The 27,721-nt window shown below is 38.2% G+C and overlaps 1 protein-coding gene across 8 annotated transcripts in view; it reads right to left on the reverse strand.

The window, feature by feature from the left end:
- The window catches only part of ACYP2 (acylphosphatase 2), a 178,467-nt gene that overhangs the window by 94,534 nt on the left and 56,212 nt on the right, over positions 1-27,721 (reverse strand). For 2 of the 8 annotated variants that reach the window (XM_070379575.1, XM_070379577.1), the window contains exon 5: positions 16,280-16,465. The exons of the other annotated variants lie outside the window; for them this stretch is intronic. In XM_070379575.1, the coding sequence (XP_070235676.1) occupies positions 16,280-16,465 (186 nt within the window). The remainder of the gene's footprint in view (positions 1-16,279; positions 16,466-27,721) is intronic. 8 annotated transcript variants of the gene reach the window in all.

Raw genomic sequence — 27,721 nt, forward strand, 5'->3', positions numbered from 1 at the left:
TTTTAAAAAAAATGAAAGGTAAGCTTACATTAAAACAATACAACAGCTTTATTCTTTCCCAACAGTATGCATCAGTCCCAGGTAAACTTCAACAAACTGCTGCTACCATGTGATACTTGAACAAGAACAGAAGTAAATTAGAACAGTAAATACATAAATTAAAGAGAATATGACCGTAAATATCTAGAAAATTATCTTCTAAAAGGGAATTTGCTTGATTAGTACATTACTCATAATTATTTCGGAGAAAGCGATGGCACCCCACTCTGGTACTCTTGCCTGGAAAATCCCACGGACGGAGGAGCCTGGTAGGCTGCAGTCCATGGGGTCTCGAAGAGTCGGACACGACTGAGCGACTTCAGTTTCACTTTTCACTCTAACGCATGGGAGAAGGAAATGGCAACCCACTCCAGTGTTCTTGCCTGGAGAATCCCAGGGACGGGGGAGCCTGGCGGGCTGCCGTCTATCGGGTCGCATAGAGTCGGACACGACTGAAGCAACTTAGCAGCAGCAGCAGCAAGGACAAGAACGAACAGCAGTCCTCCCTGTCAAGAATGGAGGTTTCTGCCCCTCACATGGCCTATATGCTTCTCTTTAGCGTTACCTCTTCAATTCTGACTAGTTCCTCCTGGTTCTTCATCTTGCCTTTGACTAAAATAGCCTCTTTACACCCCGATGTGTTTCAGTTTTTGAGCTCAGTTCCTGTGGGTTATTGACAATATCCACTGTGCCCCGACAGACTTCACCACACCTCAGGAGCTATTAGGAAGAACACACTCCTTTGACCTAAAGAAGCAAAGAAACTTCATAGACATCTGATAGACTACATAACAGCTCAAACTAGGGAAACCAGAATGGACAGAACACGCACCTTCTACCAAGGCCAAGTCAATGCAAAAAACAATAACAGTGTAAGAAGAATGTTTAAGAGGCTACCCAAAGAGAATAACTATAAAAAATTTTGGAGGGGCTTAAAAAAACATGAAAGCTGGGGTTAAAATTCCAGTAGAGGAAGAAAAATGGCTAGTGATGAAAACTAAACTAGTAAACTGGAAAATGAAGTAAAGGAACTATTATATAATAAAGCAAAAAATACAAAGAAATATAAATTACTGGTAAAAATATGAGGCATTCAAGACACATGCAGAAAGCCTAATATGCAAATATTCAGAAAAAGCAAAAAGAACAGAAGCAATGATCAAATAGAAAAACTTCTGTGCTGAAGAAAGAATTGAATTTTCAGATCAAAGGAGTTCACCAAATGCCAGGTATTTATAATTGGGGCAGGGGAAGACACATAACTGACAAATTATGATGAAGTTTTTGTAGTTTAAGAGTAATAATCAAGTCATAAAGAGAGCGAGAAAAGACTACCCACAAAGGTAAAAATAAATACACTGCCACTGGATCTTTCATAAGCCACTCAGGAACCTGAGAGATGTATGTAGGTTTTAAAGAAAAAAGGACTGTATTCCAAGAACCCTATATCCAGGAAAGATATAATCTATAATGCAAATGAAAAAAATTTCAGACTTATAAGGAAATTCATAAAACAAATCACTTTTTTTTTTTTTTTAAGGAAAAAACATTGCAAGAGTACTCTAAGCTGATTCATGTTGATGTTTGGTAGAAACCAACACAATTCTGTAAAGCAATTATCCTTCAATTAAAAAATAAATTAATTTTTTTTTAATTTTATTTTATTTTTAAACTTTACAGTATTGTATTAGTTTTGCCAAATATCGAAATGAATCCGCCACAGGTATACCTGTGTTCCCCATCCTGAACCCTCCTCCCTCCTTCCTCCCCATACCCTCCCTCTGGGTGGTCCCAGTGCACCAGCCCCAAGCATCCAGTATCGTGCATCGAACCTGGACTGGCGACTCGTTTCATACATGATATTTTACATGTTTCAATGCCATTCTCCCAAATCTCCCCACCCTCTCCCTCTCCCACAGAGTCCATAAGACTGATCTATACATCAGTGTCTCTTTTTGCTGTCTCGTACACAGGGTTATTGTTAGCATCTTTCTAAATTCAATATATATGCGTTAGTATACTGTATTGGTGTTTTTCTTTCTGGCTTACTTCACTCTGTATAATAGGTTCCAGTTTCATCCATCTCATTAGAACTAATTTAAAAAGACAAAACAGAGTACCCTAGGTTCAATGTATTTTTTATTTATTTTTAATTGGAGGATAATTGCTTTACAATATTGTGTTGGTTTCTGCCATACACCAACATGAATTAGCCATAGGTATACATATGTCCCCTCCCTCTTGAACCTCTCTCCCACCCCCACCCCTTCCCACTCCTCTAGGTTCTCCAGAGCACTGGGTTTGAGTGCCCTGTGTCATACAGTAGATTTCCACTGGCTACCTAATTTTACATATGGTGATGTATATGTTTCAGTGCTTCTTTCTCAGTTCGTTCCTCTTCTTTCCCTCTGGTGCCCACAAGTCTGTTCTCTACATCTGCATCTCCACTGCTGCCCTGCAGATAAAGGGCATCAGCTGCTAGACTGCCCTGCACTTCCATCTCTCTAGATGCTGTATACATGCATTAATACATGATATTTGCTTTTCTCTTTCTTACTTACTTCACTCTGTATCTAGGTTCATCCACCTCATTAGAACTGAGTCAACTGCATTCCTTTTTAAGGCCTGGTAATATTCCATTATATACATGTACAACTTCTAAAATCAATGCAATACATTATATCAATAGAAAGAAGGAAAATCAAAACACCTGACCAATTCAAGAGACACAGAAAAACGGATGGACAAAATCTAGCACCCTTTCATGATTAAAAACCACTCAACAAAATAGGAATAAAAAGGAGTCTTTTCAACCTTCTGAAAGACATTTATAAGAAACCCATAGCTAACATTATTCTTAATGGTGAAAGATTTCCCCCTAAGATTAAGATGAGATATCTGCCCTCACTACTACTTCTACTCAACCTTGTACTGCAGGTTCTAGTCAGGGCAATTAGGCAAGAAACATAAATATAAGACACCCAGATTGATAGCTCAGTTGGTGAAGAATCTGCCTGCAATGCGGGAGACCCCAGTTCAATTCCTGGGTCAGGATGATCCGCTGGAGAAGGGATAGGCTACTCACTCCAGTATTCTTGGGCTTTCCTTGTGGCTCAGCTGGTAAAGAATCCACCTGCAATATGTGTGACCTGGATTCGATCCCTGGGTTGGGAAGATTCTCTGGAGAAAGGAAAGGCTACCCACTCCAGTATTCTGGCCCAGAGAATTTCATGGACTATATAGTCCACGAGGTCGCAAAGAGTCAGACACGACTGAGTGACAGTCACTTTCACTTTCAGATTGGAAAGGAAGAAGGAAAACTATCTCTATGTGCAGATGATATGATTCTGTAGACAGACAATCCTAAGAAATCCACTGAAAAACTATCAGAACCAATAATGGGTTCAGCAAGGCTGCACAATACAAGATCAAATCCAAAAACCAATTGTATTTCTGTATATTTGGCAATGAAAAAATCTGAAAATAAAATTAAGAAAACAATCCTATTAACAATAGAATCAAAAGGAATAAAATACTTAGGGATAAATTTAACAAAAGAAGTGCAACACTATGCACTAAAAACTATAAAACATTGTTGAAAGAAATTAAAGAAGACCTAAATAAATGAAAAGAAATCCCATGGTTATTAATTCCAAGACTTAATATTGTTAAGATGTCAATACTCCCAAATTGATCTACAGTTTCGGTAAAATCTGCATTAAAATTTCAACTTCATTTTTTTGCAGAAATGGACAACCTGGTCTTAAAATTCATATAGAATTGCAAGGAACTACAAATAGCCAAAAACATCTTCAAAAAGAAGACTAAAGTTGGAGGTCTCACAGTTTCCAATTTCAAAACTTACTATAACCAGTAATCAAAACTGTGTGGTCCTGGCATATGAACAAGTTATGGACCAACAGACTAGAACTTAGGGTTCAGAAATGTGTCTATGCACCCATAGTGAATTGATTTTCTACAAGGGTATCAAGATTATTCAGTGGGGAAAGAATAGTCTCTTTAACAAATGTTGCTGGGAAAACTGGATACCTAAGTGCAAAAGGATAAAGTGGGATCCCTAACCATATACCATATGTAAAAATTAACTCAAAGTGAATCAAAGACCTAAATATAAGAGCTCAACATATAAATGCTTAGAAAAAATAGGTATAAATTTTCATGACTTTAGCTTAAGCAAGATTTCTAATATGTGACAACAAGAGCATGAGCAGCAAAAGAAACATGAACATCATCAAAATAAAAGAAGAGTGTGCTACAAAGACACCATCAAGAAAAGGAATCCATAGAAGGGGAGAAAATATTTGCAAATTCTATATCTGATAGGGGTCTAGTATGCAGGATGTAAAAAAAAAAAGAAAGAAAGAACTCTTACAACTCAACAATTAAAAAGACAAATAACCTAAACGTTTTAAAGACAGTCAAGAGATTTGGACAGAAATTTCTCCTAAGAGTATACACAAATAGCTAATAAACATATGAAAAATGTTCAACATCATTAATCACTGGGGAAAAGCAAATCAAAACCAAATGAGATATCACCACATGCTCACTAGGGTGCCGAAATTAAAAAGACTGGAATAAGCATTAGTGAGGTTGTGGAGAAAACTCTCATATACTGCTTTGTAAAATGGTACAGTCACTTTGGGAACCAGTTTGGCTACTCTTCAAAAAGTTCAACATAGAGTTACCAAAGGACCCAGGAATTTTAAGAGAACTAAAAACATGTCCACATGAAACTATGTCATGAATGTTCATAACAACATTATTCATAATAGCCAAGAAGTGAGAACAATCTAAATGTCCAAGAAGTGATGAATGGGTAAACAAGATGTGGTATATTCATATGATGGAATATTATTCAGTCACAAAAAAGAATGAAGTATTCATACATGCCACAACGTGGATAAGTCTTGGAAAACATTATGCTAAGTAAAATAAGTCAGTCACAAAGGACTACATATTGTAAGATATCATTTATATGAACAGGCAAATCCATAGAGACAGAAAGTAGGTTAGTAGTAGGTTAGAAAGTAGGGGGAGTGACTTATATAATGGATATAAGGATTCTTAATGGGGTGATGAAAATATTCTACAAAAAGATAATGGTTGTACAATATTGTATATATACTAAAAACCACTAAATTGTTCTCTGTAAATGGCAGAAGAGGACATCAGATTTGAAGCACAAAAAAGGATTCAATGCATAGTTGCTGGCTTAAAGACAGAGAGAGCCACAAGGCTCCTGAGAGTTGAGAGTTAACCCCAGAAAATAGCCAGCATGTAAGCAGAAACCTGGGCTTCCCTGGTGGCCCAGACAGTCTACAAAGCAGAATCTGTCTACAGTGCAGGAGACCAGGGTTCAATCCCTGGGTTGGGAAGATTCCTTGGAGAGGGAATAGCAACCCACTTCAGTATTCTTGCCTGGAGAATTCCATGGACAGAGGAGCCTGACAGTCTACAGTCCATGGGGTCACAGAGTTGGACACGACTGAATGACTAACACAGACACACACAGAAGCAGAAACCTCAGTCCTACAACCACAGAAAACTGAATTCTGCCAACAACTCAAAAGTGCTTGGAGGTGGGTTTTTCACCAGTGCCTTTAGATGAGAACTCAGCCCATTCAACATCTTGTTTTCAGCTTTGTTTTGCCCCAGTCAGAGAATCCAGCAATGCCATGTGTATGATCAGGCCACCCAAGATGGCTGTTCTCTTGTTCTCTGCACATCTCCTACTTGACCAGTCCCTGCTCCACCTACATCCTACTCACATGACTGACCTACGTTCTTAACCATAGAGCCTAGTCAGTAAGTGCCTACACACTTGTCCCAGCCCCAGCTATGATTGTTCTAATCTGTAGATGAGAACTTCCCTATGATAGCTTATCAAAGGAGTGGTGAGGGGATGTGTTCCTCTGGTTTCCCTGGTAACTGATGAGCCAGCCTGATGATGTCAATTCCCTCCTCCTTCCCCAATCCCTTCACCTGACATCCTGCCCACCATCTGCTACACAGGGTGGGGTATTGCTCTAGGACCTTGCTTCAGACATGTAAGCTCCCCCCATCCATTAGACCACTGATGTCTCTGTTGCTGATTCTGGGCTCTTTCTTTACTCTTGAGGCTGGGCAAGGACATGACTTGAAGGCCTGTGGGGTGCAGTCCAACACCATGTCAAACATCTGACTGCAACACTCAATGAATAAATGGGTGTTGTTTTAAACCATTAATTTTGTCAGTCAGTTCAGTTCAGTCGCTTAGTCACGTCCAACTCTTTGCGACCCCATGGACTGCAGCATGCCAGGCTTCCCTGTCCATCACCAATATCTAGAGCTTGCTCAAACTCGTGTCCATCTAGTTAGTGATGCCATCCAACCATCTCATCCTCTAGCATCCCCACTCCTCCTGCCTTCAATCTTTCCCAGCATCAGGGTCTTTTCTAATGAGTCAGTAATTAACTTTGTAGTAATTAATGAACAAGTGTTATTTTAAGCTATTAATTTTGTAGTAATTTGTTACATAAGGATAGAAAACTAACACACTCCCCATGGAAAAAGTGGCTGGGTCTTTGTGAACACCGTTCATCACTTTTATCAGTAAAGGCAAGGGAGTTTAATCCCCCTGGAGAAAACCAATGGGACAGTCGGTGGAGAAGTCTCCCAGCTTCTCCCCAGCCTAGGGAATGGGGAGAGGGAAACTGTCCTGGAGATGCATTCTTCATGGTTCTTCAGAGGGTCCTCAGAGACACAGTGCCCCTGGCCCTATGGTAACAGAGCCCAACTCTACAGCAACCCTTCACTGACTTTTCTTGCTTTCCTATTTCACTCTCCCTTCTCTATTATTCTGCTTCCTGGGATCACCTCCCAGATAAATGGTCCACATCCAAGCCTGGATTGCAGACTCTGCTCCCTTGGGAATTAAGTTATGGCAGAAGTCTCTAGATGGCCCATATATACACATTCAGCCCCTTTTCTGCAGTAAGAGAACCCTAGTTTTACTTGACATGGCAATATGCCCAGCTAAAAGCATTTATTTACCACCCTTTCCTGTGACTAATGAAGCACAAGTCACTGAATGGAGCTCCTAAGAAATCGCTTTAAAGGCAGATGACCCAGTCAGGCAGGAAGCAGGTCCCTCTCTTCTTTCGTCTTGCTGCCTGGACTGTGGATGCTAAAGCTGGAGCTGTGGAAGCCACCCTGCAACAATGAGGAGACACAGAGCATGAAGTCTGGGTCCTTGTGACTAGAGAACTGCCACGTGAGCCTTAACTGTATCCTCAGGACATCTCTTACGTAAGAGAAAAACAAATCTGTGTTTTCTTTCAGCCAGTATTACTTGGGTTTTCTGTAACATACAGCTAAACCTATTCCTAACACTTACTCAAGAAATAAAATCTATGAACCACACAAAAGATGACTAAATGTCAAAGAAGATTATGTTAGAAGCACTGAAGGAACTGACAATAGCAACATTCCAAAGGAACTAAGAAAGCTAACAGCAGAGAAATGCCAACTTGTAGAGTGATGCACATACTATTTTTGAAAATAAAAACCTGCCCCTGAAAATTTAATTAAAAACAAGAGAGTTATACAGCTTAGCCACTTTTGAGTTTTGAGGTCTCTAGTCTGATTTAGTTTGAGGTCCCCAAAATAAGCAAATGCATGTGGTTCTCTTCTCTTGCTTCCACTTGAATATTCATTATCAGAAAGCAAAAAAACCTAAAATAGCTTTTAGAGTTTTCATTGTGATACTGACTGAATATTTATACTTTAAGTAACATCACAGTCAAATGACCACCTACTGCATGGATAGCATTTTAATTAGGTGTAAAGGTGTATAAAAGAAGAAGATAATTCATTCCTAACTCAAACAGTTTTCATATCTAACTAGGGACTGAGTCCTTTACCTGTGGAATCTGATTCTATTCCAGGAGATAGTGTCAGAATTGAGCTGAATTGTCAGACACCCTGCGGGTGTCTTTTCACTGTTATACAGTGTTCCCCAAAGAAAATGCTAATGGGGTGAAGGATAATCTGTCTTGAGGATTATATATATATATATAATGCCTATTTATTTATTTTAAAATTTTATTTTATTTTTAAACTTTATAATTTGTATTAGTTTTGCCAAATATCGAAATGAATCTGCCACAGGTATACATGTGTTCCCCATCCTGAACCCTCCTCCCTCCTCCCTCCCCATACCATCCCTCTGGGTCGTCCCACTGCACTAGCCCCAAACATCCAGTATCATGCATCGAACCTGGACTGGCAACTCGTTTCATACATGATATTATGCATGTTTCAATGCCATTCTCCCAAATCTTCCCACCCTCTCCCTCTCCCACAGAGTCCATAAGACTGTTCTATACATCAGTGTCTCTTTTGCTGTCTCGTACACTGGGTTATTGTTACCATCTTTCTAAATTCCACATATATGCGTTAGTATACTGTATTGGTGTTTTTCTTTCTGGCTTACTTCACTCTGTATAATAGGCTCCAGTTTCATCCACCTCATTAGAACTGATTCAAATGTATTCTTTTTAATGGCTGAGTAATACTCCATTGTGTATATGTACCACAGCTTTCTTGTCCATTCATGTGCTGATGGGCATCTAGGTTGCTTCCATGTCCTGGCTATTATAAACAGTGCTGCGATGAACATTGGGGTACACGTGTCTCTTTCCCTTCTGGTTTCCTCAGGGTGTATGCCCAGCAGTGGGATTGCTGGATCATAAGGCAGTTCTATTTCCAGTTTTTTAAGGAATCTCCACACTGTTCTCCACAGTGGCTGTACTAGTTTGCATTCCCACCAACAGTGTAAGAGCATTCCCTTTTCTCCACACCCTCTCCAGCATTTATTGCTTGTAGACTTTTGGATCATGGCCATTCTGACTGGTGTGAAATGGTACCTCATAGTGGTTTTGATTTGCATTTCTCTGATAATGAATGATGTTGAGCATCTTTTCATGTGTTTGCTAGCCATCTGTATGTCTTCTTTGGAGAAATGTCTATTTAGTTCTTTGGCCCATTTTTTGATTGGGTCATTTATTTTTCTGGAGTTGAGCTGGAGGAGTTGCTTGTATATTTTTGAGATTAGTTGTTTGTCAGTTGCTTCATTTGCTATTATTTTCTCCCATTCTGAAGGCTGCCTTTTCACCTTGCTAATAGTTTCCTTTGATGTGCAGAAGCTTTTAAGGTTAATTAGGTCCCATTTGTTTATTTTTGCTTTTATTTCCAATATTCTGGGAGGTGGGTCATAGAGGATCCTGCTGTAATGTATGTCAGAGAGTGTTTTGCCTATGTTCTCCTCTAGGAGTTTTATAGTTTCTGGTCTTACGTTGAGATCTTTAATCCATTTTGAGTTTATTTTTGTGTATGGTGTTAGAAAGTGTTCTAGTTTCATTCTTTTACAAGTGGTTGACCAGATTTCCCAGCATCACTTGTTAAAGAGATTGTCTTTAATCCACTGTATATTCTTGCCTCCTTTGTCAAAGATAAGGTGTCCATATGTGCGTGGATTTATCTCTGGGCTTTCTATTTTGTTCCATTGATCTATATTTCTGTTTTTGTGCCAGTACCATACTGTCTTGATAACTGTGGCTTTGTAGTAGAGCCTGAAGTCAGGTAGGTTGATTCCTCCAGTTCCATTCTTCTTTCTCAAGATAGCTTTGGCTATTCGAGGGTTTTGTATTTCCGTACAAATTGTGAAATTATTTGTTCTAGCTCTGTGAAGAATATCGTTGGTAGCTTGATAGGGATTGCATTGAATCTATAAATTGCTTTGGGTAGTATACTCATTTTCACTATATTGATTCTTCCAATCCATGAACATGGTATATTTCTCCATCTATTAGTGTCCTCTTTGATTTCTTTCACCAGTGTTTTATAGTTTTCTATGTATAGGTCTTTAGTTTCTCTAGGTAGATATATTCCTAAGTATTTTATTCTTTCCGTTGCAGTGGTGAATGGAATTGTTTCCTTAATTTCTCTTTCTGTTTTCTCATTATTAGTGTATAGGAATGCAAGGGATTTCTGTGTGTTGCTTGTATATCCTGCAACTTTACTATAATCATTGATTAGTTCTAGTAATTTTCTGGTGGAGTCTTTAGGGTTTTCTATGTAGAGGATCATGTCATCTGAAAATAGTGAGTTTTACTTCTTTTCCAATTTGGATTCCTTTTATTTCTTTTTCTTCTCTGATTGCTGTGGCCAAAACTTCCAAAACTATGTTGAATAGTAATGGTGAAAGTGGGCACCCTTGTCTTGTTCCTAACTTTAGAGGAAATGCTTTCAATTTTTCACCATTGAGGATAATGTTTGCTGTGGGTTTGTCATATATAGCTTTTATTATGTTGAGGTATGTTCCTTCTATTCCTGCTTTCTGGAGAGTTTTTATCATAAATGGATGTTGAATTTTGTCAAAGGCTTTCTCTGCATCTATTGAGATAGTCATATGGTTTTTATTTTTCAATTTGTTAATGTGGTGTATTACATTGATTGATTTGCGGATATTGAAGAATCCTTACATCCCTGGGATAAAGCCCACTTGGTCATGGTGTATGATCTTTTTAATGTGTTGTTGGATTCTGATTGCTGGAATTTTGTTAAGGATTTTTGCATCTATGTTCATCAGTGATATTGGCCCGTAGTTTTCTTTTTTTGTGGGATCTTTGTCAGGTTTTGGTATTAGGGTGATGGTGGCCTCATAGAATGAGTTTGGAAGTTTACCTTCCTCTGCAATTTTCTGGAAGAGTTTGAGCAGGATAGGTGTTAGCTCTTCTCTAAATTTTTGGTAGAATTCAGCTGTGAAGCCGTCTGGACCTGGTCTTTTGTTTGCTGGAAGATTTTTGATTACAGTTTCAATTTCCATGCTTGTGATGGGTCTGTTAAGATTTTCTATTTCTTCCTGGTCCAGTTTTGGAAAGTTGTACTTTTCTAAGAATTTGTCCATTTCTTCCACGTTGTCCATTTTATTGGCATATAATTGCTGATAGTAGTCTCTTATGATCCTTTGTATTTCTGTGTTGTCTGTTGTGATCTCTCCATTTTCATTTCTAATTTTATTGATTTGATTTTTCTCCCTTTGTTTCTTGATGAGTCTGGCTAATGGTTTGTCAATTTTATTTATCCTTTCAAAGAACCAGCTCTTGGTTTTGTTGATTTTTGCTATGGTCTCTTTTGTTTCTTTTGCATTTATTTCTGCCCTAATTTTTAAGATCTTTCCTTCTACTAAGCCTGGGGTTCTTCATTTCTTCCTTTTCTAGTTGCTTTAGGTGTAGAGTTAGGTTATTTATTTGACTTCTTTCTTGTTTCTTGAGGTGTGCCTGTATTGCTATGAACTTTCCCCTTAGGACTGCTTTTACTGTGTCCCACAGGTTTTGGGTTGTTGTGTTTTCATTTTCATTCGTTTCTATGCAAATTTTGATTTCTTTTTTGATTTCTTCTGTGATTTGTTGGTTATTCAGCAGCGTGTTGCTCAGCCTCCATATGTTGGAATTTTTAATAGTTTTTCTCCTGTAATTGAGATATAATCTTACTGCATTGTGGTCAGAAAAGATGCTTGGAATGATTTCTATTTTTTTGAATTTACCAAGGCTAGATTTATGGCCCAGGATGTGATCTATCCTGGAGAAGATTCCATGTGCGCCTGAGAAAAAGGTGAAATTCATTGTTTTGGGATGAAATGTCCTATAGATATCACTTAGGTCTAACTGGTCTATTGTATCGTTTAAAGTTTGTGTTTCCTTGTTACTTTTCTGTTTAGTTGATCTATCCATAGGTGTGAGTGGGGTATTAAAGTCTCCCACTATTATTGTGTTATTGTTAATTTCTCCTTTCATACTTGTTAGCATTTGTCTTACATACTGTGGTGCTCCCGTGTTGGGTGCATATATATTTATAATTGTTATATCTTCTTCTTGGATTGATCCTTTGATCATTATGTAGTGACCTTCTTTGTCTCTTTTCACAGCCTTTGTTTTAAAGTCTATTTTATCTGATATGAGTATTGCTACTCCTGCTTTCTTTTGGTCCCTATTTGCATGGAAAATCTTTTTCCAGCCCTTCACTTTCAGTCTGTATGTGTCCCCTGTTTTGAGGTGGGTCTCCTGTAGAGAATATATGTAGGGGTCTTGTTTTTGTATCCATTCAGCCAGTCTTTGTCTTTTGGTTGGGGCATTCAACCCATTTACGTTTAAGGTAATTACTGATAAGTATGATCCCGTTGCCATTTACTTTATTGTTTTGGGTTTGAATTTATACACCATTTTTGTGTTTCCTGTCTAGAGAATATCCTTTAGTATTTGTTGGAGAGCTGGTTTGGTGGTGCAGAATTCTCTTAGCTTTTGCTTTTCTGAAAAGCTTTTGATTTCTCCTTCATACTTGAATGAAATCCTTGCTGGGTACAATAATCTGGGCTGTAGGTTATTTTCTTTCATCATTTTAAGTATGTCTTGCCATTCCTCTCTGGCTTGAAGAGTTTCTATTGAAAGATCAGCTGTTATCCTTATGGGAATTCCCTTGTGTGTTATTTGTTGTTTTTCCCTTGCTGCTTTTAATATTTGTTCTTTGTGTTTGATCTTTGTTAATTTGATTAATATGTGTCTTGGGGTGTTTCGCCTTGGGTTTATCCTGTTTGGGACTCTCTGGGTTTCTTGGACTTGGGTGATTATTTCCTTCCCCATTTTAGGGAAGTTTTCAACTATTATCTCCTCAAGTATTTTCTCATGGTCTTTCTTTTTGTCTTCTTCTTCTGGGACCCCTATGATTCGAATATTGTAGCGTTTAATATTGTCCTGGAGGTCTCTGAGATTGTCCTCATTTCTTTTAATTCGTTTTTCTTTTATCCTCTCTGATTCATTTATTTCTGCCGTTCTATCTCCTAATTCACTAATCCTATCTTCTGCCTCTGTTGTTCTACTATTTGTTGCCTCCAGAGTGTTTTTAATTTCATTTATTGCATTATTCATTGTATATTGACTCTTTTTTTATTTCTTCTAGGTCCTTGTTAAACCTTTCTTGCATCTTCTCAATCCTTGTCTCCAGGCTATTTATCTGTGATTCCATTTTGATTTCAAGATTTTGGATCAATTTCACTATCATTATTCAGAATTCTTTATCAGGTAGATTCCCTATCTCTTCCTCTTTTGTTTGGTTTGGTGGGCATTTATCCTGTTTCTTTTTCTGCTGGGTATTCCTCTGTCTCTTCATCTTGTTTAAATTGCTGATTTTGGGGTGTCCTTTCTGTATTCTGGCAGTTTGTGGAGTTCTCTTTATTGTGGTGTTTCCTCGCTGTGTGTGGGTTTGTACAGGTGGCTTGTCAAGGTTTCCTGGTTAGGCAAGCTTGTGTTGGTGTTCTGGTAGGTGGAGCTGTATTTCCTCTCTCTGGAGTGCAATGAAGTGTCCAGTAATGAGTTATGAGATGTCTATGGTTTTTGGGTGACTTTGGGCAGCTTGTATCTTGAGACTCACGGGCTGTGTTCCTTTGTTGCTGGAGAATTTGCTTGGTATGTCTTGCCCTGGAACTTGTTGGCCCTTGTGTGGTGCTTGGTTTCAGTGTCGGTATGGAGGCGTTTGATGAGCTCCTGTCAATTAATGTTCCTTGGAGTCAGGAGTTCCCTGGAGTCAAGGTTTGGATTTAAGCCTCCTGCTTCCAGTTATTGGTCTTATTTTTACAGTAGTTTCAAAACTTCTCCTTCTATACAGCACCATTGATAAAACATCTACGTTAAAGATGAAAAGTTTCTTTACCGTGAGGGTCACCCAGAGAGGTTCACAGTGTTACATGGAGAAGAGGGAGGAGGGAGTTAGAGGTGACCCGAATGAGATGAGGTGGAATCAATAGTGGAGAGAGTGGGCTAGCCAATAATCACTTCCTTATGTGCACTCCACAACTGGACCGCTCAGAGATGTTCACGGAGTTATACAGAGAAGAGAAGACGGAGGAAGGAGACAGAGGTGGCCAGAAGGATAAAAGTGGGGGATGAAAAGGAGGGAGACAGATCCAGCCAGTAATCAGTTCCCTAAGTGTTCTCCACCAACTGGAACACACAGAAATTCACAGAGTTGGGTAGAGTAGAGAGGGGTTAGGGAGGAGACACAGCCGACCTGGTGGAGAAAGAGGAGAGTCCAAAGGGAGAGAGAGCAGTTAAGCCAGTAATCTCGTTCCCTAGTGAAAAATGGGTACTGAAGATTGGGTTCTTAAAGGTACAAAATTGGTAACAAATATATAAAAGCAAAAATTAAAAATCCAGAGTAGAGTTTGGAATTTTAAAAATACGATGTTAAAGAAAAGAAGGAAAAGAAAGAGAGAAAAAATGAACAAACAAAAACAAACAAGATCGTGAAAATTATAAAGAAAATATAGGTACAAAATTGATAACTAATACCAAAAAGCAAAAGTTAAAAATCTAGAGTAGAGTTTGGAATTTCAAAAAACAAATGTTAAAAAAAAAAGAAGACAAAGAAGAGAGAAAAAAAAATGAAACAAACAAACAAAAAAATGTCACAAAATTATAAAGAAAATACAGGTACAAAATTGATATCAAATACCAAAAAGCATAAATTAAAAATCTAGAGTAGAGTTTGGAATTTCAGATATACAATGTTATATAAAAGAAGAAGAGAAAGAAACAGAGAAAAAAAAAAAAAGTCACAGAAATTATAAAAAACTATAGGTACAAAATTGATAACAAATACCAAAAAGCTAAAATTAAAAATCTAGAATAGAGTTTGGAATTTCAAAAATACAATGTTAAAGAAAAGAAGAAAAAAAAAAACAAGGTCAAAAAATTATTAAAAATATATATATATGAATTTTGTTGAAGAAAAAAAAAATAGGGTCTTTTTTTTTTTTTTGAAAATAGGTTATAAAAGTGAAAATTAAAGGAATAATAGAGGACTTAAATTTTTTTTAATTTAAAAAAAAAAGAAAGAAAGAATGATCGTAAAAATAGTAAAAATATATCGAGGACTTTCTCTGGTTTTGTTGTGAGTATTGTGGGTTCAGCTCATTTTTGGCTAGTTCCTTGGTCCAACTTTTATTTCTCAGGATCTATAGGCCCCTTCCTATGTAGTCGGTAGTAACCACGGGGTTTTAATCTATTGCCTATAGCTTCCAAGGCGGTTCCTTCTGTTATAGCTTCTTCCGTTTGCTGGTCTCTTCAGTGTCTGGTTTCCGCCCTGACACAAAGGGGACGGTGGAGGACACTTTTCTTTTTTTTTTTTTTTTAGGCTCACTTGTTCAGTCGCACTGTGGGGAGGGAGGGAGGGATGCTGCAAACAAATAACACTGGAGTGTGCTCGCAGTGCCTCAGCCTCACTGGGTCTGCCCCAGCTCACGGCGCGTGTAGCCTCCCTGCCCACACTGCTCAGGCTCTAGGTTGTTCTGCCGGGAACCATCCGTGGCCGGCCCTGGGCTGCCTGTACCTCCTAGGTCCAAGCCGCTCAGGTTCAGGCACTCGGGTAGTCCTCAGAGGCACAGACTCGGTTGGGCCTGCGTTTTGTGCCCTTCCCAGGTCCGAGCAGCTCAGGTGATGAGGTGTTTAGCGAGCGCGATTGCTGCGACTTATCGCCTCCCCGCCGCTCGGTTATCCGCGTACAACCGGCGCACCTTCTCAGGGAGATGTTGACCATCCAGACCCCCAAGAAGTTTTAGTTAGCAAAGAAGCCTGCTTACACTTTTATAGATAATGTCTCTCTGGGGCTGCGATTGCCCCCTTCTGGCTCTGGCTGCGTGTCACTGGAGGGGGAAGGTCTGCAGCTGGCTATCTCTGTTCAGTCCTTTGTTCTGTGCGCGGGCCTGGCGGTGTCTTAGGTTAGTGCTGGCTTTTCGCGTGGTAGATATCCCACAGTCTGGTTTGCTAGCCCAAATTATTTCGCTCAGATAGCGCTCAGGGTATTCAGGCCAGGTCCTTACTCTAAGCGATGCAGCCCGAGCCGCGCCTCCCTGCCCAGCCCCCGCTTGCTAATGGCGTGTGCAGGCGTCTGCGCTGCTTCTCCGCTGGAGGAGTTACCGTAGGGCTCGCAATCTGAGAGTTTTAATTATTTATTTTTTCTCCCTGTTATGTTCCCTCTGTGCTTCCAAAGCTCAGCACAGATTTGGCAGTGAGAAGGTTTCCTGATGTTTGGAAACTTCTCTCTTTTTAAGACTCCCTCCCCGGGACGGAACTCCGTCCCTCCCTCTTTTGTCTCTTTTTTTGTCTTTTATATTTTTTCCTACCTCCTTTCGAAGACTTGGGTTGCTTTTCTGGGTGCCTGATGTCCTCTGCTGGCCTTCAGAAGTTGTTTTGTGGAATTTACTCGGCTTTTAAATGCTCTTTTGATGAATTTGTGGGGGAGAAAGTGTTCTCCTTGTCGTACTCCTCTGCCATCTTGGCTCTTCCTCCTATCATGCCTATTTAAAACTCTGATTTTCAAATATTTTTGAACAAAGTACAAATAAAATCAAATGAATGAATTATTTTACTCTATAATTTAAAACAAATTAAGTCAACCATAAATCACAATATTTCTATTTTCTCCCAATTCATAATGTCAACTACTTTCTAACATATTACTTTTGTATTTTTATTGTATTGTATTTTGTAATATTATTTTTGTATTTGCAAATACAAAGAAAATACCCTAATTACAAAACACATAAATTGCTGCCATTACTCCACTAGAATGGACTTTCTGTGAGACAATAGTTGTCAATCATTACAGACTACCTTCTAGACAATATTGTAGGTTAAAAAATATAAGGTTGATTTTTATCATTAGTATAAATCCACATAATTATTAAATGAAAATTTGACCTTTTAAGCAAAACAAGAACACACTTGAAAGAAAGCAAACAGAAAGAAAAGTTTTGTTTTACCTTGAGCACTAATTGTGACTGTGTGCCAGGTTCAGGAATTATGTACATGATTCAGACTCATGGTGGAGTCAGCCCTGGGAGTGCATTTCAGTTCTACAATCTACAAGTGATGCCTGTCTCAAAAGTTTCTTCACCCTCCCTACTCCTCAGTTTCCTCAACAGTTAAACTTTAATAACCACCATTTTAGAGAGTTAGACTTGGAATTAAATGAGATAATAACTGTATTAATGTTTTAACAAATACATAAGCATTCAGCAAATGATACCTATTATTTCTACAGCTCCAATACTTTGCCCACCTGAATCAAAGAGCCCACTCATTGGAAAAGACCCTGATGCTGGGAAAGACTGAAGGCAAAAGGAGAGGGGCGGCAGAGAATGAGACGGTTAGATAGCATCACGGACTCAATGGACATGAGTTTGCGCAAACTCCAGGAGACAGGGGAGGGCAGAGGAGCCTGGCATGTTGCAGTCCACGGCGTTGCAAAGAGCTAGACATGACTTTGCGACTGAACAACAACAAAAATTATGTTATAATAAAGCTTAAATGCGCATTATTTGATAAATGGAGAATGTGGACCTTATTTTCTTTAAAGGACAACAAAGACCTCAATAGATTAAAACTTAAACCAAGTCCTTCAACCTGAAACCAAGTGTAGGTTATGGGAAAGGCTTTTTGTTTTCATGCCTAAGTCATATCTCTGATACTTTTATTCATAATATGACCTAGTAATTGAAACCTAGATTTCTTCTTCCATTTAAAAAAAATATTCTAAATCTCTATTTTTAAAATAACAGGCAAATATAATGAATACAGTGCCAGCAAGGGTTTTTTATTAATAACACAACTTCCCAGGTTTTTGCTGGAGTTAAAACCTGATATCAATAAAACTGGATATGTTATCTACATTTTTATTTGGAGCCATGCTCAGATTTTTGGATTTCACCAGAGGAGTAATATTTTTAAAATTTTGAGAAGCACCATAAGTTGACAACATTTTATATTTCAGAAATATTTTAATTAAATAGAGATAGAAAGGATATTTTAAATTAGAGCAATAAAAACAGGAATACTAGGGGAAATTGTAAACTATAATCTCCTATCTAAAGCATTTAATTAAAAAAAGAATAGTTGGACACTCTAAGAGGAAAAACATACTTTTGGGTTAAGAAAAAATGTTCTTTCCCAAACAAGAATAGCTGGCCTCCCTATACTGATTTATATATGCTCTGTGTGTTTATGCTAATTTGCCTTATTTCTCCAAAGATTAGTTCTTGGATTTAAATTTGGGAATCTTCAATTCAAGTACTAACAAGATTTGACAGATTTAAGATCTTGTGTCTTTAACTGCACATGCCAGATACTATTAGCCAGAATGATTCCCAGCTCTCCTTGGAACCTACATTCTAGTGGGTAGAGATCAATATCAAACAAATTAACAAACATGTTCAGATATTGATTGGTTTTAAGAAGAAAAATGAAGCCGGTTAAGACACAGAGACAGAGCGGAAGGAAATATATTCAGAGAAATCTTCGACTAGGGCACATCCAAGTAGAGATTCTAATAAAATGAGGGAGTGAGTCATTTGGAAACCTGTGGGAATAGTGATGGTTAATAGTCATAAAGCATTTTCTCCTGTGCCAGTCAGTATCCTAACTGCTTTACACAGGTAAACTCATTTAATCCTCTTAACAATTGCATACAGGTACTATTATGATCCCTATTTTACAGAGAAGGAAACTGAGGCTCAGAGAATTAAGGTAACTTGTGTAAGTCACACAGCTAGTAAGTAGAAGGGTTGAATTGGGAACCCAGAGAGTCTGACTCCAAAATCTTTCTCTTAACCATCATCACTATACTCTGCCTCTCAGGAACACCAGGGGCAAAGACCCCAAGGTGATAATGCATGTGTTTGGCATGCCCCAGAAACAGCAAGGAGAACCCAGAATGGCTGGAGTTGGGGGTAACAAGAGAGACTGAAACACATCAGATCAGAGAGATGGTTGGTACAGTGGAGGAGGGGACCAGTTTAGGTGGGACCTTGAAGTACACCATAAGGACTTTGGGTCTTATTCTGAGTGAGATGACCAGTCATTGAACCATTTTGAGCAGAGGAGAATCAAGACCCAACTTGTGTCTTGTAAGGATCACTTTGGCTGCTATGCAGAGAGGAGACTATATTGACTGTGCTGTGCTGTGCTTAGTCGCTCAGTTGTGTCCGACTGTTTTGTGACCTCATGGACTGTCGCCCGCAGGCTTCTCTGTCCATGGGGATTCTCCAGGAAAGAATACTGGAGTGCGTTGCCATGCCCTCCTCCAGGGGATCTTCCCAACCCAGAGATGGAGCCCAGGTCTCCCGCATTGCAGGTGGATTCTGTACTGTCTGAGCCACCAGGGGACCCCGACTATACTGGGAACATAGATAAAAGCAGGAGCCAAGTCTAACAGCTCTGCAATAATCCCAAAAGATAAGTGGTGGTTTGGACTTATGTGATCACTGAAGTGGGGGGAAGATTATGGATCTATTTTGAAAGAAGAGAATTTAGTGATGGATAGGAGATGGGAAGAGAAAGAAACAGAGGAGTCATGGATGACCAAGGTTGTGACCTGAGCAAGTAACTGTTAAGAAAGGGGCTGGCATTGCTTGTATAGGAAATACTGGCTAAGGAACAGGTTAAAGTGAAGATGCTGATTCAGGAAGTCAGAGTGGAGCCTGAGAATCTGTACTTCTAACATGTTCCCAGGAGATGCGGACGCTGCTGTCCATGGAGCACACTTGTGAACAACAAGGCTCTACACTTAGTTTTGTTAAACAATTTCTTCCTGATTTTAAGAGAAAAAAGTTCATCTTAAAAATATGAAAATTACCATAAAATAATTCTATACCCAGAAATACTGTTAATATTTTGAGGTACATCTTTCCAGGTTTTTTGATGTTTACATGTTTATGTACATAATAGGAAATACAATTTAAGAAAATTAAAATCCCATTGTACCCTACCACTTGTTTTTTAAATATAATGAACACCTTCCAGTTTCCTTAAACATTTTAAACTATTATTTCAATCAGATCAAAACATACAAACTAAAAATATTTAACTTTATTGAGTTTCTGTGCCAGACTGTTTCTTGCTCTATAGCTCCCATCTCTAGTAATGGTGAATGGAAAATGTTACTTTTTAAAGTAAGTGGCATTTTAAAAAGAGGCATTTAAATATTTTCAAAATATTTTAAAGACTGTGTTTTGGGTAAACATGCTATTATTTTAAGGCTCAAACTCTACTGGAACTGTGTTTCTCTCTTCCAAAAAGCTCCCTTCCCATTCCTTTCTCCCCCAAGATGGCACCTGACGGCAAGGCAGAGTGTGTCCTGTGCTGGTGACCGAGGTGGAGAGCCTCTGGTCCAAGGGCGGCCCTGTGGGCCCTCACCAGCCTCCACTGAGATGCCCCTTGACCCTCTGGCTCACCAGGCAGTACTGCTTGCTGGGAAGCAGCTGGTTGCAGGACTAGGCGGGCACATGTAGGCCTTGGACCCTGCCTGCTGTTTCTGGTCTTTGGCTTTCTCATCCTTCCTCGGTTCTCTAGCAAGTTACTTATTCCCTCAGCTTTTCTGTAGGCAGCCCCGCCCAGCCTCGTGTGCTCAGGTTGTGGGCCCCCCAAGGCACGTCTCAAGCCTGCCACCCAAACATCTCCCTCCAGCCCTGCATTCCCAGGATTTGGGCTGCATCAGGGAAGTCCAGTACCATTCCTTGCTCCTGATACTCCACGTCCTGCTTCCAGGTTTTTAACAAGAAGGCAATAGACTCTCCCATCTGAACCCCTGCTCCTCTCTGTACCCAGCGCGACCTGAAAGGCTTCCTTCCTTCCTCCTTCCTTCAGATGGGAAGAGCACCTACATTAGATCAAGTGCTCGCCTACTTTCTGGCTTAGAGTAAAACTATTCACTCAGACTGCTGCGTTTTTCTCCTAAGACAAAGAGGCGCTTTTGGAAATTAGAAACAAAGGCTGACTTTAAGATGGTTCCCTATGGATTAAAGAGCAATACTTTGAAATTTAAATAGCCCCTTCGTCTTCCTTTTCCCATGGTGTAGTATCTCAAAAATATTATTTGGTTATATGACTTTTAGTGAGTGAACAATATTTCATTATACAGATACTATAATGTAATCCTCTATGATTGAACACTACAATTGGAATTTTCCCCATTAAAAATAACTTGCTTATACATAAATCCAAGCACATGTAATTATTTCCTAGGTGTATATTCCTATAAGTGGAATTACAGACTGAAAGGAAAAGGTATGACCACTTTCAAGGTCTTTTTTGGTACATACTTCTAATTTATCTTCCAGAAATATTTATACCAAAGCAAACTGTAGTGGCTGAGAAAGGCTATATCTCCACATACTTCCCATACTAGATATTATCATTCTTTTTTTCTCCCCTCTTTCAAAATTGTGTTGAATTTCACAAAAAGTCAATCATTTTACTCTTGCCTGGAAAATCCCATGGATGGAGGAGCCTGGAAGGCTGCAGTCCATGGGGTCGCTAAGAGTCGGACACGACTGAGCAACTTCACTTTCACTTTTCACTTTCATGCATTGGAGAAGGAAATGGCAACCCAACTCCAGTGTTCTTGCCTGGAGAATCCCAGGGATTGGGGAGCCTGGTGGGCTGCTGTCTATGGGGTTGCACAGAGTCAAACACGACTGAAGTGACTTAGCAGCAGCAATAATTTTAAAGTGAACAATTCAGTGGCACTTAGAATATTCACAACATTGTGCTGGTATTCTATTTAATCTTTGCCAATTTGATGGTTGAAAAAACTTTAAATTTGTTTACTAGGGATATGAAACATTTTGCATTTATTTGCTAATCAATGCCTTTTCTTTTTTGTGAACTACCTGGCTATTTTTTTCTATTTGTATTTGGGGGTGCTGTGTTTTATGCAAATATTTATTATATATACTTACAACCTATATAATGCAACTATATTGACAATTTACCTTTTGACCATAAATTTTGTTTATGCTGTCCCTTAGCATATAAACTTTTAAATACTTCAAAATCATTCTGCATTTCCTTCACATTTTATTCAACTTTATCTATAAAGCCCTCACTAACTCCAAGATTTGATATCTATGTTTTCTTCCTGTTCTTTAACGGTTTCACTTTGACACTGAACTCTTAATCTGGACAGGGTTTATTTGGTAGCAGGGAGGAAAACTTATGTTTCTAAATGGTCTCAACATTGTTTACTAAACAATCCATCTTGATCATAACAGTAATTACATAAATCATAAATTACATAAATCTGAACTTTTTGTTCTATTTCATTGACCTACTTGGCCTGTATTTGAACTATAATGCTAAAATTACTGTACTATTTTAAATTCTCTATTCTTCTAAATACGTTTTAAGACACTCTGCTGTTTCTCTAAGAAACATTGCTGGGAGATGATTAGTGTATTAGCTAAAAAGTGCTAAGCCACAAAAAGACTAAAAGTCAACTCAAAGAGGCTTAAACAAAAATGAAATTGACTGGCTTTCAGCTGAATCCAAAAGTAGATCAAATATGAGTGTTGCTTGAAACAATGGCTTATCAATGTCATTAATAACCCACGTATTTCCATCTCCAATTTTCCAGCTCTGCTGTCCACTATCTCAACTTCACCCCATAGCTAGGTCTCCTCATAGTGTAGGATGGCTGCATTGTATCCTCACTCACATGTAGCAGAAGACTGGAAGCCACTAACAAACTGTTTTTTGTGTGTCCTGTCACCAATTCTTTTTTAACCATTCACAACTAAGAAGGACAAGATTAAAATTATTTGCTTATATTAATTAGGGGCAACCACAGATCTGGCATGGAATGGTGTTGGAAAGACAACAGTTTTTATTAAAATTAGAATTTCTTTAAATGCATTAATTAATTTGAAATGAACTGGTATCTTTATAAAATGAACTGGTATTTTTATTGGCATATAATTGTTGATAGTAGTCTCTTATGATCCTTTGTATTTCTGTGTTGTCTGTTGTGATCTCTCCATTTTCATTTCTAATTTTATTGATTTGATTTTTCTCCCTTTGTTTCTTGATGAGTCTGGCTAATGGTTTGTCCATTTTATTTATCCTTTCAAAGAACCAGCTTTTGGTTTTGTTGATTTTTGCTATGGTCTCTTTTGTTTCTTTTGCATTTATTTCTGCTCTAATTTTTAAGATTTCTTTCCTTCTACTAACCCTGGGGTTCTTCATTTCTTCCTTTTCTAGTTGCTTTAGGTGTAGAGTTAGGTTATTTATTTGACTTTTTTCTTGTTTCTTGAGGTGTGCCTGTATTGCTATGAACTTTCCCCTTAGGACTGCTTTTACTGTGTCCCACAGGTTTTGGGTTGTTGTGTTTTCATTTTCATTCGTTTCTATGCAAATTTTGATTTCTTTTTTGATTTCTTCTGTGATTTGTTGGTTATTCAGCAGCGTGTTGCTCAGCCTCCATATGTTGGAATTTTTAATAGTTTTTCTCCTGTAATTGAGATATAATCTTACTGCATTGTGGTCAGAAAAGATGCTTGGAATGATTTCTATTTTTTTGAATTTACCAAGGCTAGCTTTATGGCCCAGGATGTGATCTATCCTGGAGAAGATTCCATGTGCGCCTGAGAAAAAGGTGAAATTCACTGTTTTGGGATGAAATGTCCTATAGATATCACTTAGGTCTAACTGGTCTATTATATCGTTTAAAGTTTGTGTTTCCTTGTTACTTTTCTGTTTAGTTGATCTATCCATAGGTGTGAATGAATGGGGTATTAAAGTCTCCCACTATTATTGTGTTATTGTTAATTTCTCCTTTCATACTTGTTAGCATTTGTCTTACATACTGTGGTGCTCCCGTGTTGGGTGCATATATATTTATAATTGTTATATCTTCTTCTTGGATTGATCCTTTGATCATTAGGTAGTGTCTTTCTTTGTCTCTTTTCACAGCCTTTGTTTTAAAGTTTATTTTAAATGATATGAGTATTGCTACTCCTGCTTTCTTTTGGTCCCTATTTGCATGGAAAATCTTTTTCCAGCCCTTCACTTTCAGTCTGTATGTGTCCCCTGTTTTGAGGTGGGTCTCCTGTAGAGAATATATGTAGGGGTCTTGTTTTTGTATCCATTCAGCCAGTCTGTCTTTTGGTTGGGGCATTCAACCCATTTACGTTTAAGGTAATTACTGATAAGTATGATCCCGTTGCCATCTACTTTATTGTTTTGGGTTCGAGTTTATACACCCTTTTTGTGTTTCCTGTCTAGAGAATATCCTTTAGTATTTGTTGGAGAGCTGGTTTAATGGTGCAGAATTCTCTTAGCTTTTGCTTGTCTGAAAAGCTTTTGATTTCTCCTTCATACTTGAATGAAATCCTTGCTGGGTACAATAATCTTGACTGTAGATTATTTTCTTTCATCATTTTAAGTATGTCTTGCCATTCCCTCCTGGCTTGAAGAGTTTCTATTGAAAGGTCAGCTGTTATCCTTATGGGAATTCCCTTGTGTGTTATTTGTTGTTTTTCCCTTGCTGCTTTTAATATTTGTTCTTTGTGTTTGATCTTTGTTAATTTGATTAATATGTGTCTTGGGGTGTTTCACCTTGGGTTTATCCTGTTTGGGACTCTCTGGGTTTCTTGGACTTGGGTGATTATTTCCTTCCCCATTTTAGGGAAGTTTTCAACTATTATCTCCTCAAGTATTTTCTCATGGTCTTTCTTTTTGTCTTCTTCTTCTGGAACCCCTATGATTCGAATGTTATAGTGTTTAATATTGTCCTGGAGGTCTCTGAGATTGTCCTCATTTCTTTTCCCACTGCTGGGCACACACACTGAGGAAACCAGAAGGGAAAGAGACACGTGTACCCCAATGTTCATCGCAGCACTGTTTATAATAGCCAGGACATGGAAGCAACCTAGATGTCCATCAGCAGATGAATGGATAAGAAAGCTATGATACATATACACAATGGAGTATTACTCAGCCATTAAAAAGAATACATTTGAATCAGTTCTAATGAGGTGGATGAAACTGGAGCCTATTACACAGAGTGAAGTAAGCCAGAAGGAAAAACACCAATACAGTATACTAACGCATATATATGGAATTTAGAAAGATGGTAACAATAACCCTGTGTACAACATAGCAAAAGAGACACTGATATATAGAACAGTCTTATGGACTCGGTGGGAGAGGGAGAGGGTGGGAAGATTTGGGAGAATGGCATTGAAACATGTAAAATATCATGTATGAAACGAGATGCCAGTCCAGGTTCAATGCACGATACTGGATGTTTGGGGCTAGTGCACTGGGATGACCCAGAGGGAGGGTATGGGGAGGGAGGAGGGAGGAGGGTTCAGGATGGGGAACATATGTATACCTGTGGCAGATTCATTTTGATATTTGGCAAAACTAATACAATTATATAAAGTTTAAAAATAAAATAAAATAAAAATGAACTGCTATTTTTATAATATTAAATCTTTTAATCCAAAGACATTGCATCTCCCCTATTTAATCAAGTTTTCTGCTTTTCTATCATGTATTTAAATAATGGCTTCTTTACATATATTTTATACATGTATCTATTTATTCTAAAAGTCTATTAAATTCTTGAGCATTTTATTTAAGGTTCTATCATGAATATGATCTTATTTTCTATTATATTTTGTACCTAATTGTATGATTTGAGACTTATTTCTTTTTTTAGTTTTAGTTTAGTGTCCTTCCTTCCTTTCAGTTTAAACTAGCTTAAGCGGGAAAGAAAGTTACTGGGTTATATAACTGGGACATCCTAGGCAATACTGCTCTTAGGCCTCAGCAAAAGTCCCCCAGCCCTGGGCTCATATCCTATAACGCCCCCACATACAAAAAGACAAATAGATTTATTGCAGAATGAAAGAGTAGCCTCTGCTACTCAGGATATGGCACTTTAGTACTGCAAATGCAACTTGTAATGTTGAACATTCGCTCTCATGACTAACATTGTTTAGGCCCCTGGAATGTTTCTCCATATTTCTTGCCCTGTGTCCTTAAGAAATGGTTATTTGAAAATACTGTCCCACTGTGACCTTGGAGACAGACCCTGATCCTAATTAAGAACAGTTTCATTGAAAACAAACTTATGGTTACCAAAGGGAAAGAGGGGAAGGGATAAATTAGGAATTTGGGATTAATAGATACATACTACAATATATAAAATAGAGAACAACAAGGACCTACTGTACAGATGGAAACTATACTTAATATCTTGTAATACCCTATAATGGAAAAAAAATGTTTAAAGAATATGTATAACTGAACCTCTGTGCTATACACCTGAAACACAACATTATAAATCAAATACAAGATTAAATTTTCAAAGGATTAAATTTTAAATCTTCAAATTTAAGTAGTTTTCAAAAATTGTTTTTATTTTTTTTGTTTTTGTTTTTTTTTCTTTTATTTTCTTTTATTTTTTATTTTTTAAATTTAATTTTATTTTTAAACTTTACAATATTGTATTAGTTTTGCCAAATATCAAAATGAATCCGCCACAGGTATACCTGTGTTCCCCATCCTGAACCCTCCTCCCTCCTCCCTCCCCATACCCTCCCTCTGGGTGGTCCCAGTGCACCAGCCCCAAGCATCCATTGGAGGATAACTACTTTACAATATTGTATCGGTTTCTGCCATACATCAACTTGAATCAGCCATAGTTTTATTAAAGTTTGGTATTAATTATAATGGTAACTCATCATTTTAAAGATTTTAGAAGATAAGCAGCATTTTGTAAAATATTTTATAACATTTAGTCTTTCAAATTCTTGCAATTACTTTAACTTACATTTTTGCTGAAATATATTCAAATTAGGTATATTTTTAAATTCTCTTTATAAATTTTTAAATATTTTATATTACTACTGTGAATAAAGCAAAAATTAAGTGAGTAAGTTTATTATAATACTATCAGTGATTTTGCTGAAATGGAAGCAGGGAAATAAATTTTAAGGAATGAATTATGACATTATTCTATATTACCACTTATCCTAAACTTCTGGCCCATCCTCAGAACGCCCAAGTTTATATTGTAAAACTCAACATAAGCGTTCCCTGGTGGTCCGGTGGCTAAGGTCCTGGTGCTCCCAGCCCCGGGTCTGGGCAGGGAGCCCAGGTTTGACCTCTAGTCAGGAAACTAGATCCCACATGCCGCAACTAAGAGTTCCCATGCCACAACTAAAGATGCTGTGCATGCAACTAACACCTGGCACAGCCAAATAAATAAGTAAAAATAAATATTCTTGAAAAGAAAGAATAAAATTCAACATATAAACATAGAGTTTCTGGACTTTCATTTTTACTCTTACCCAGACCCTGTAATAATTAGGGGAGGACCTGACCCTTAGTTTATGTAGCCTATTCATGGGTGGTTCCAAGGATTAAATGACATTGTCAAGGTAGGACGTCTTCTCACAGTCCAGTCATATCCCGCCAGTAGAAAGTGGGCTTCTTTCTCTCAGTGTTTGTTATTAATCCTGCTTGGACCACCTGCTCATCCACCAGATGAGCCATGGTACTCAGCCAAGTGGGGCTGCGATCACACCAAGAGCTTCTCAGTTGGTGCTCTGTATCTGGAAGCTGGGGGGCTCATGGAGTGGGAAACGGGTGATTTCTTAAAGATGCTGGCAGTTAAAATTAAGTCCATCACATTGGAACCTAAGGTAGGTACTTAATTTTGCAAATTTATTTTATGGCGTCCCTCTTATCAAACTCTCTTACTAATTCTAACAGCTTTTCTG

Source organism: Bos mutus, chromosome 11 (assembly GCF_027580195.1).
Source record: "Bos mutus isolate GX-2022 chromosome 11, NWIPB_WYAK_1.1, whole genome shotgun sequence".
In the NCBI taxonomy this organism is placed as follows: domain Eukaryota; kingdom Metazoa; phylum Chordata; class Mammalia; order Artiodactyla; family Bovidae; genus Bos; species Bos mutus.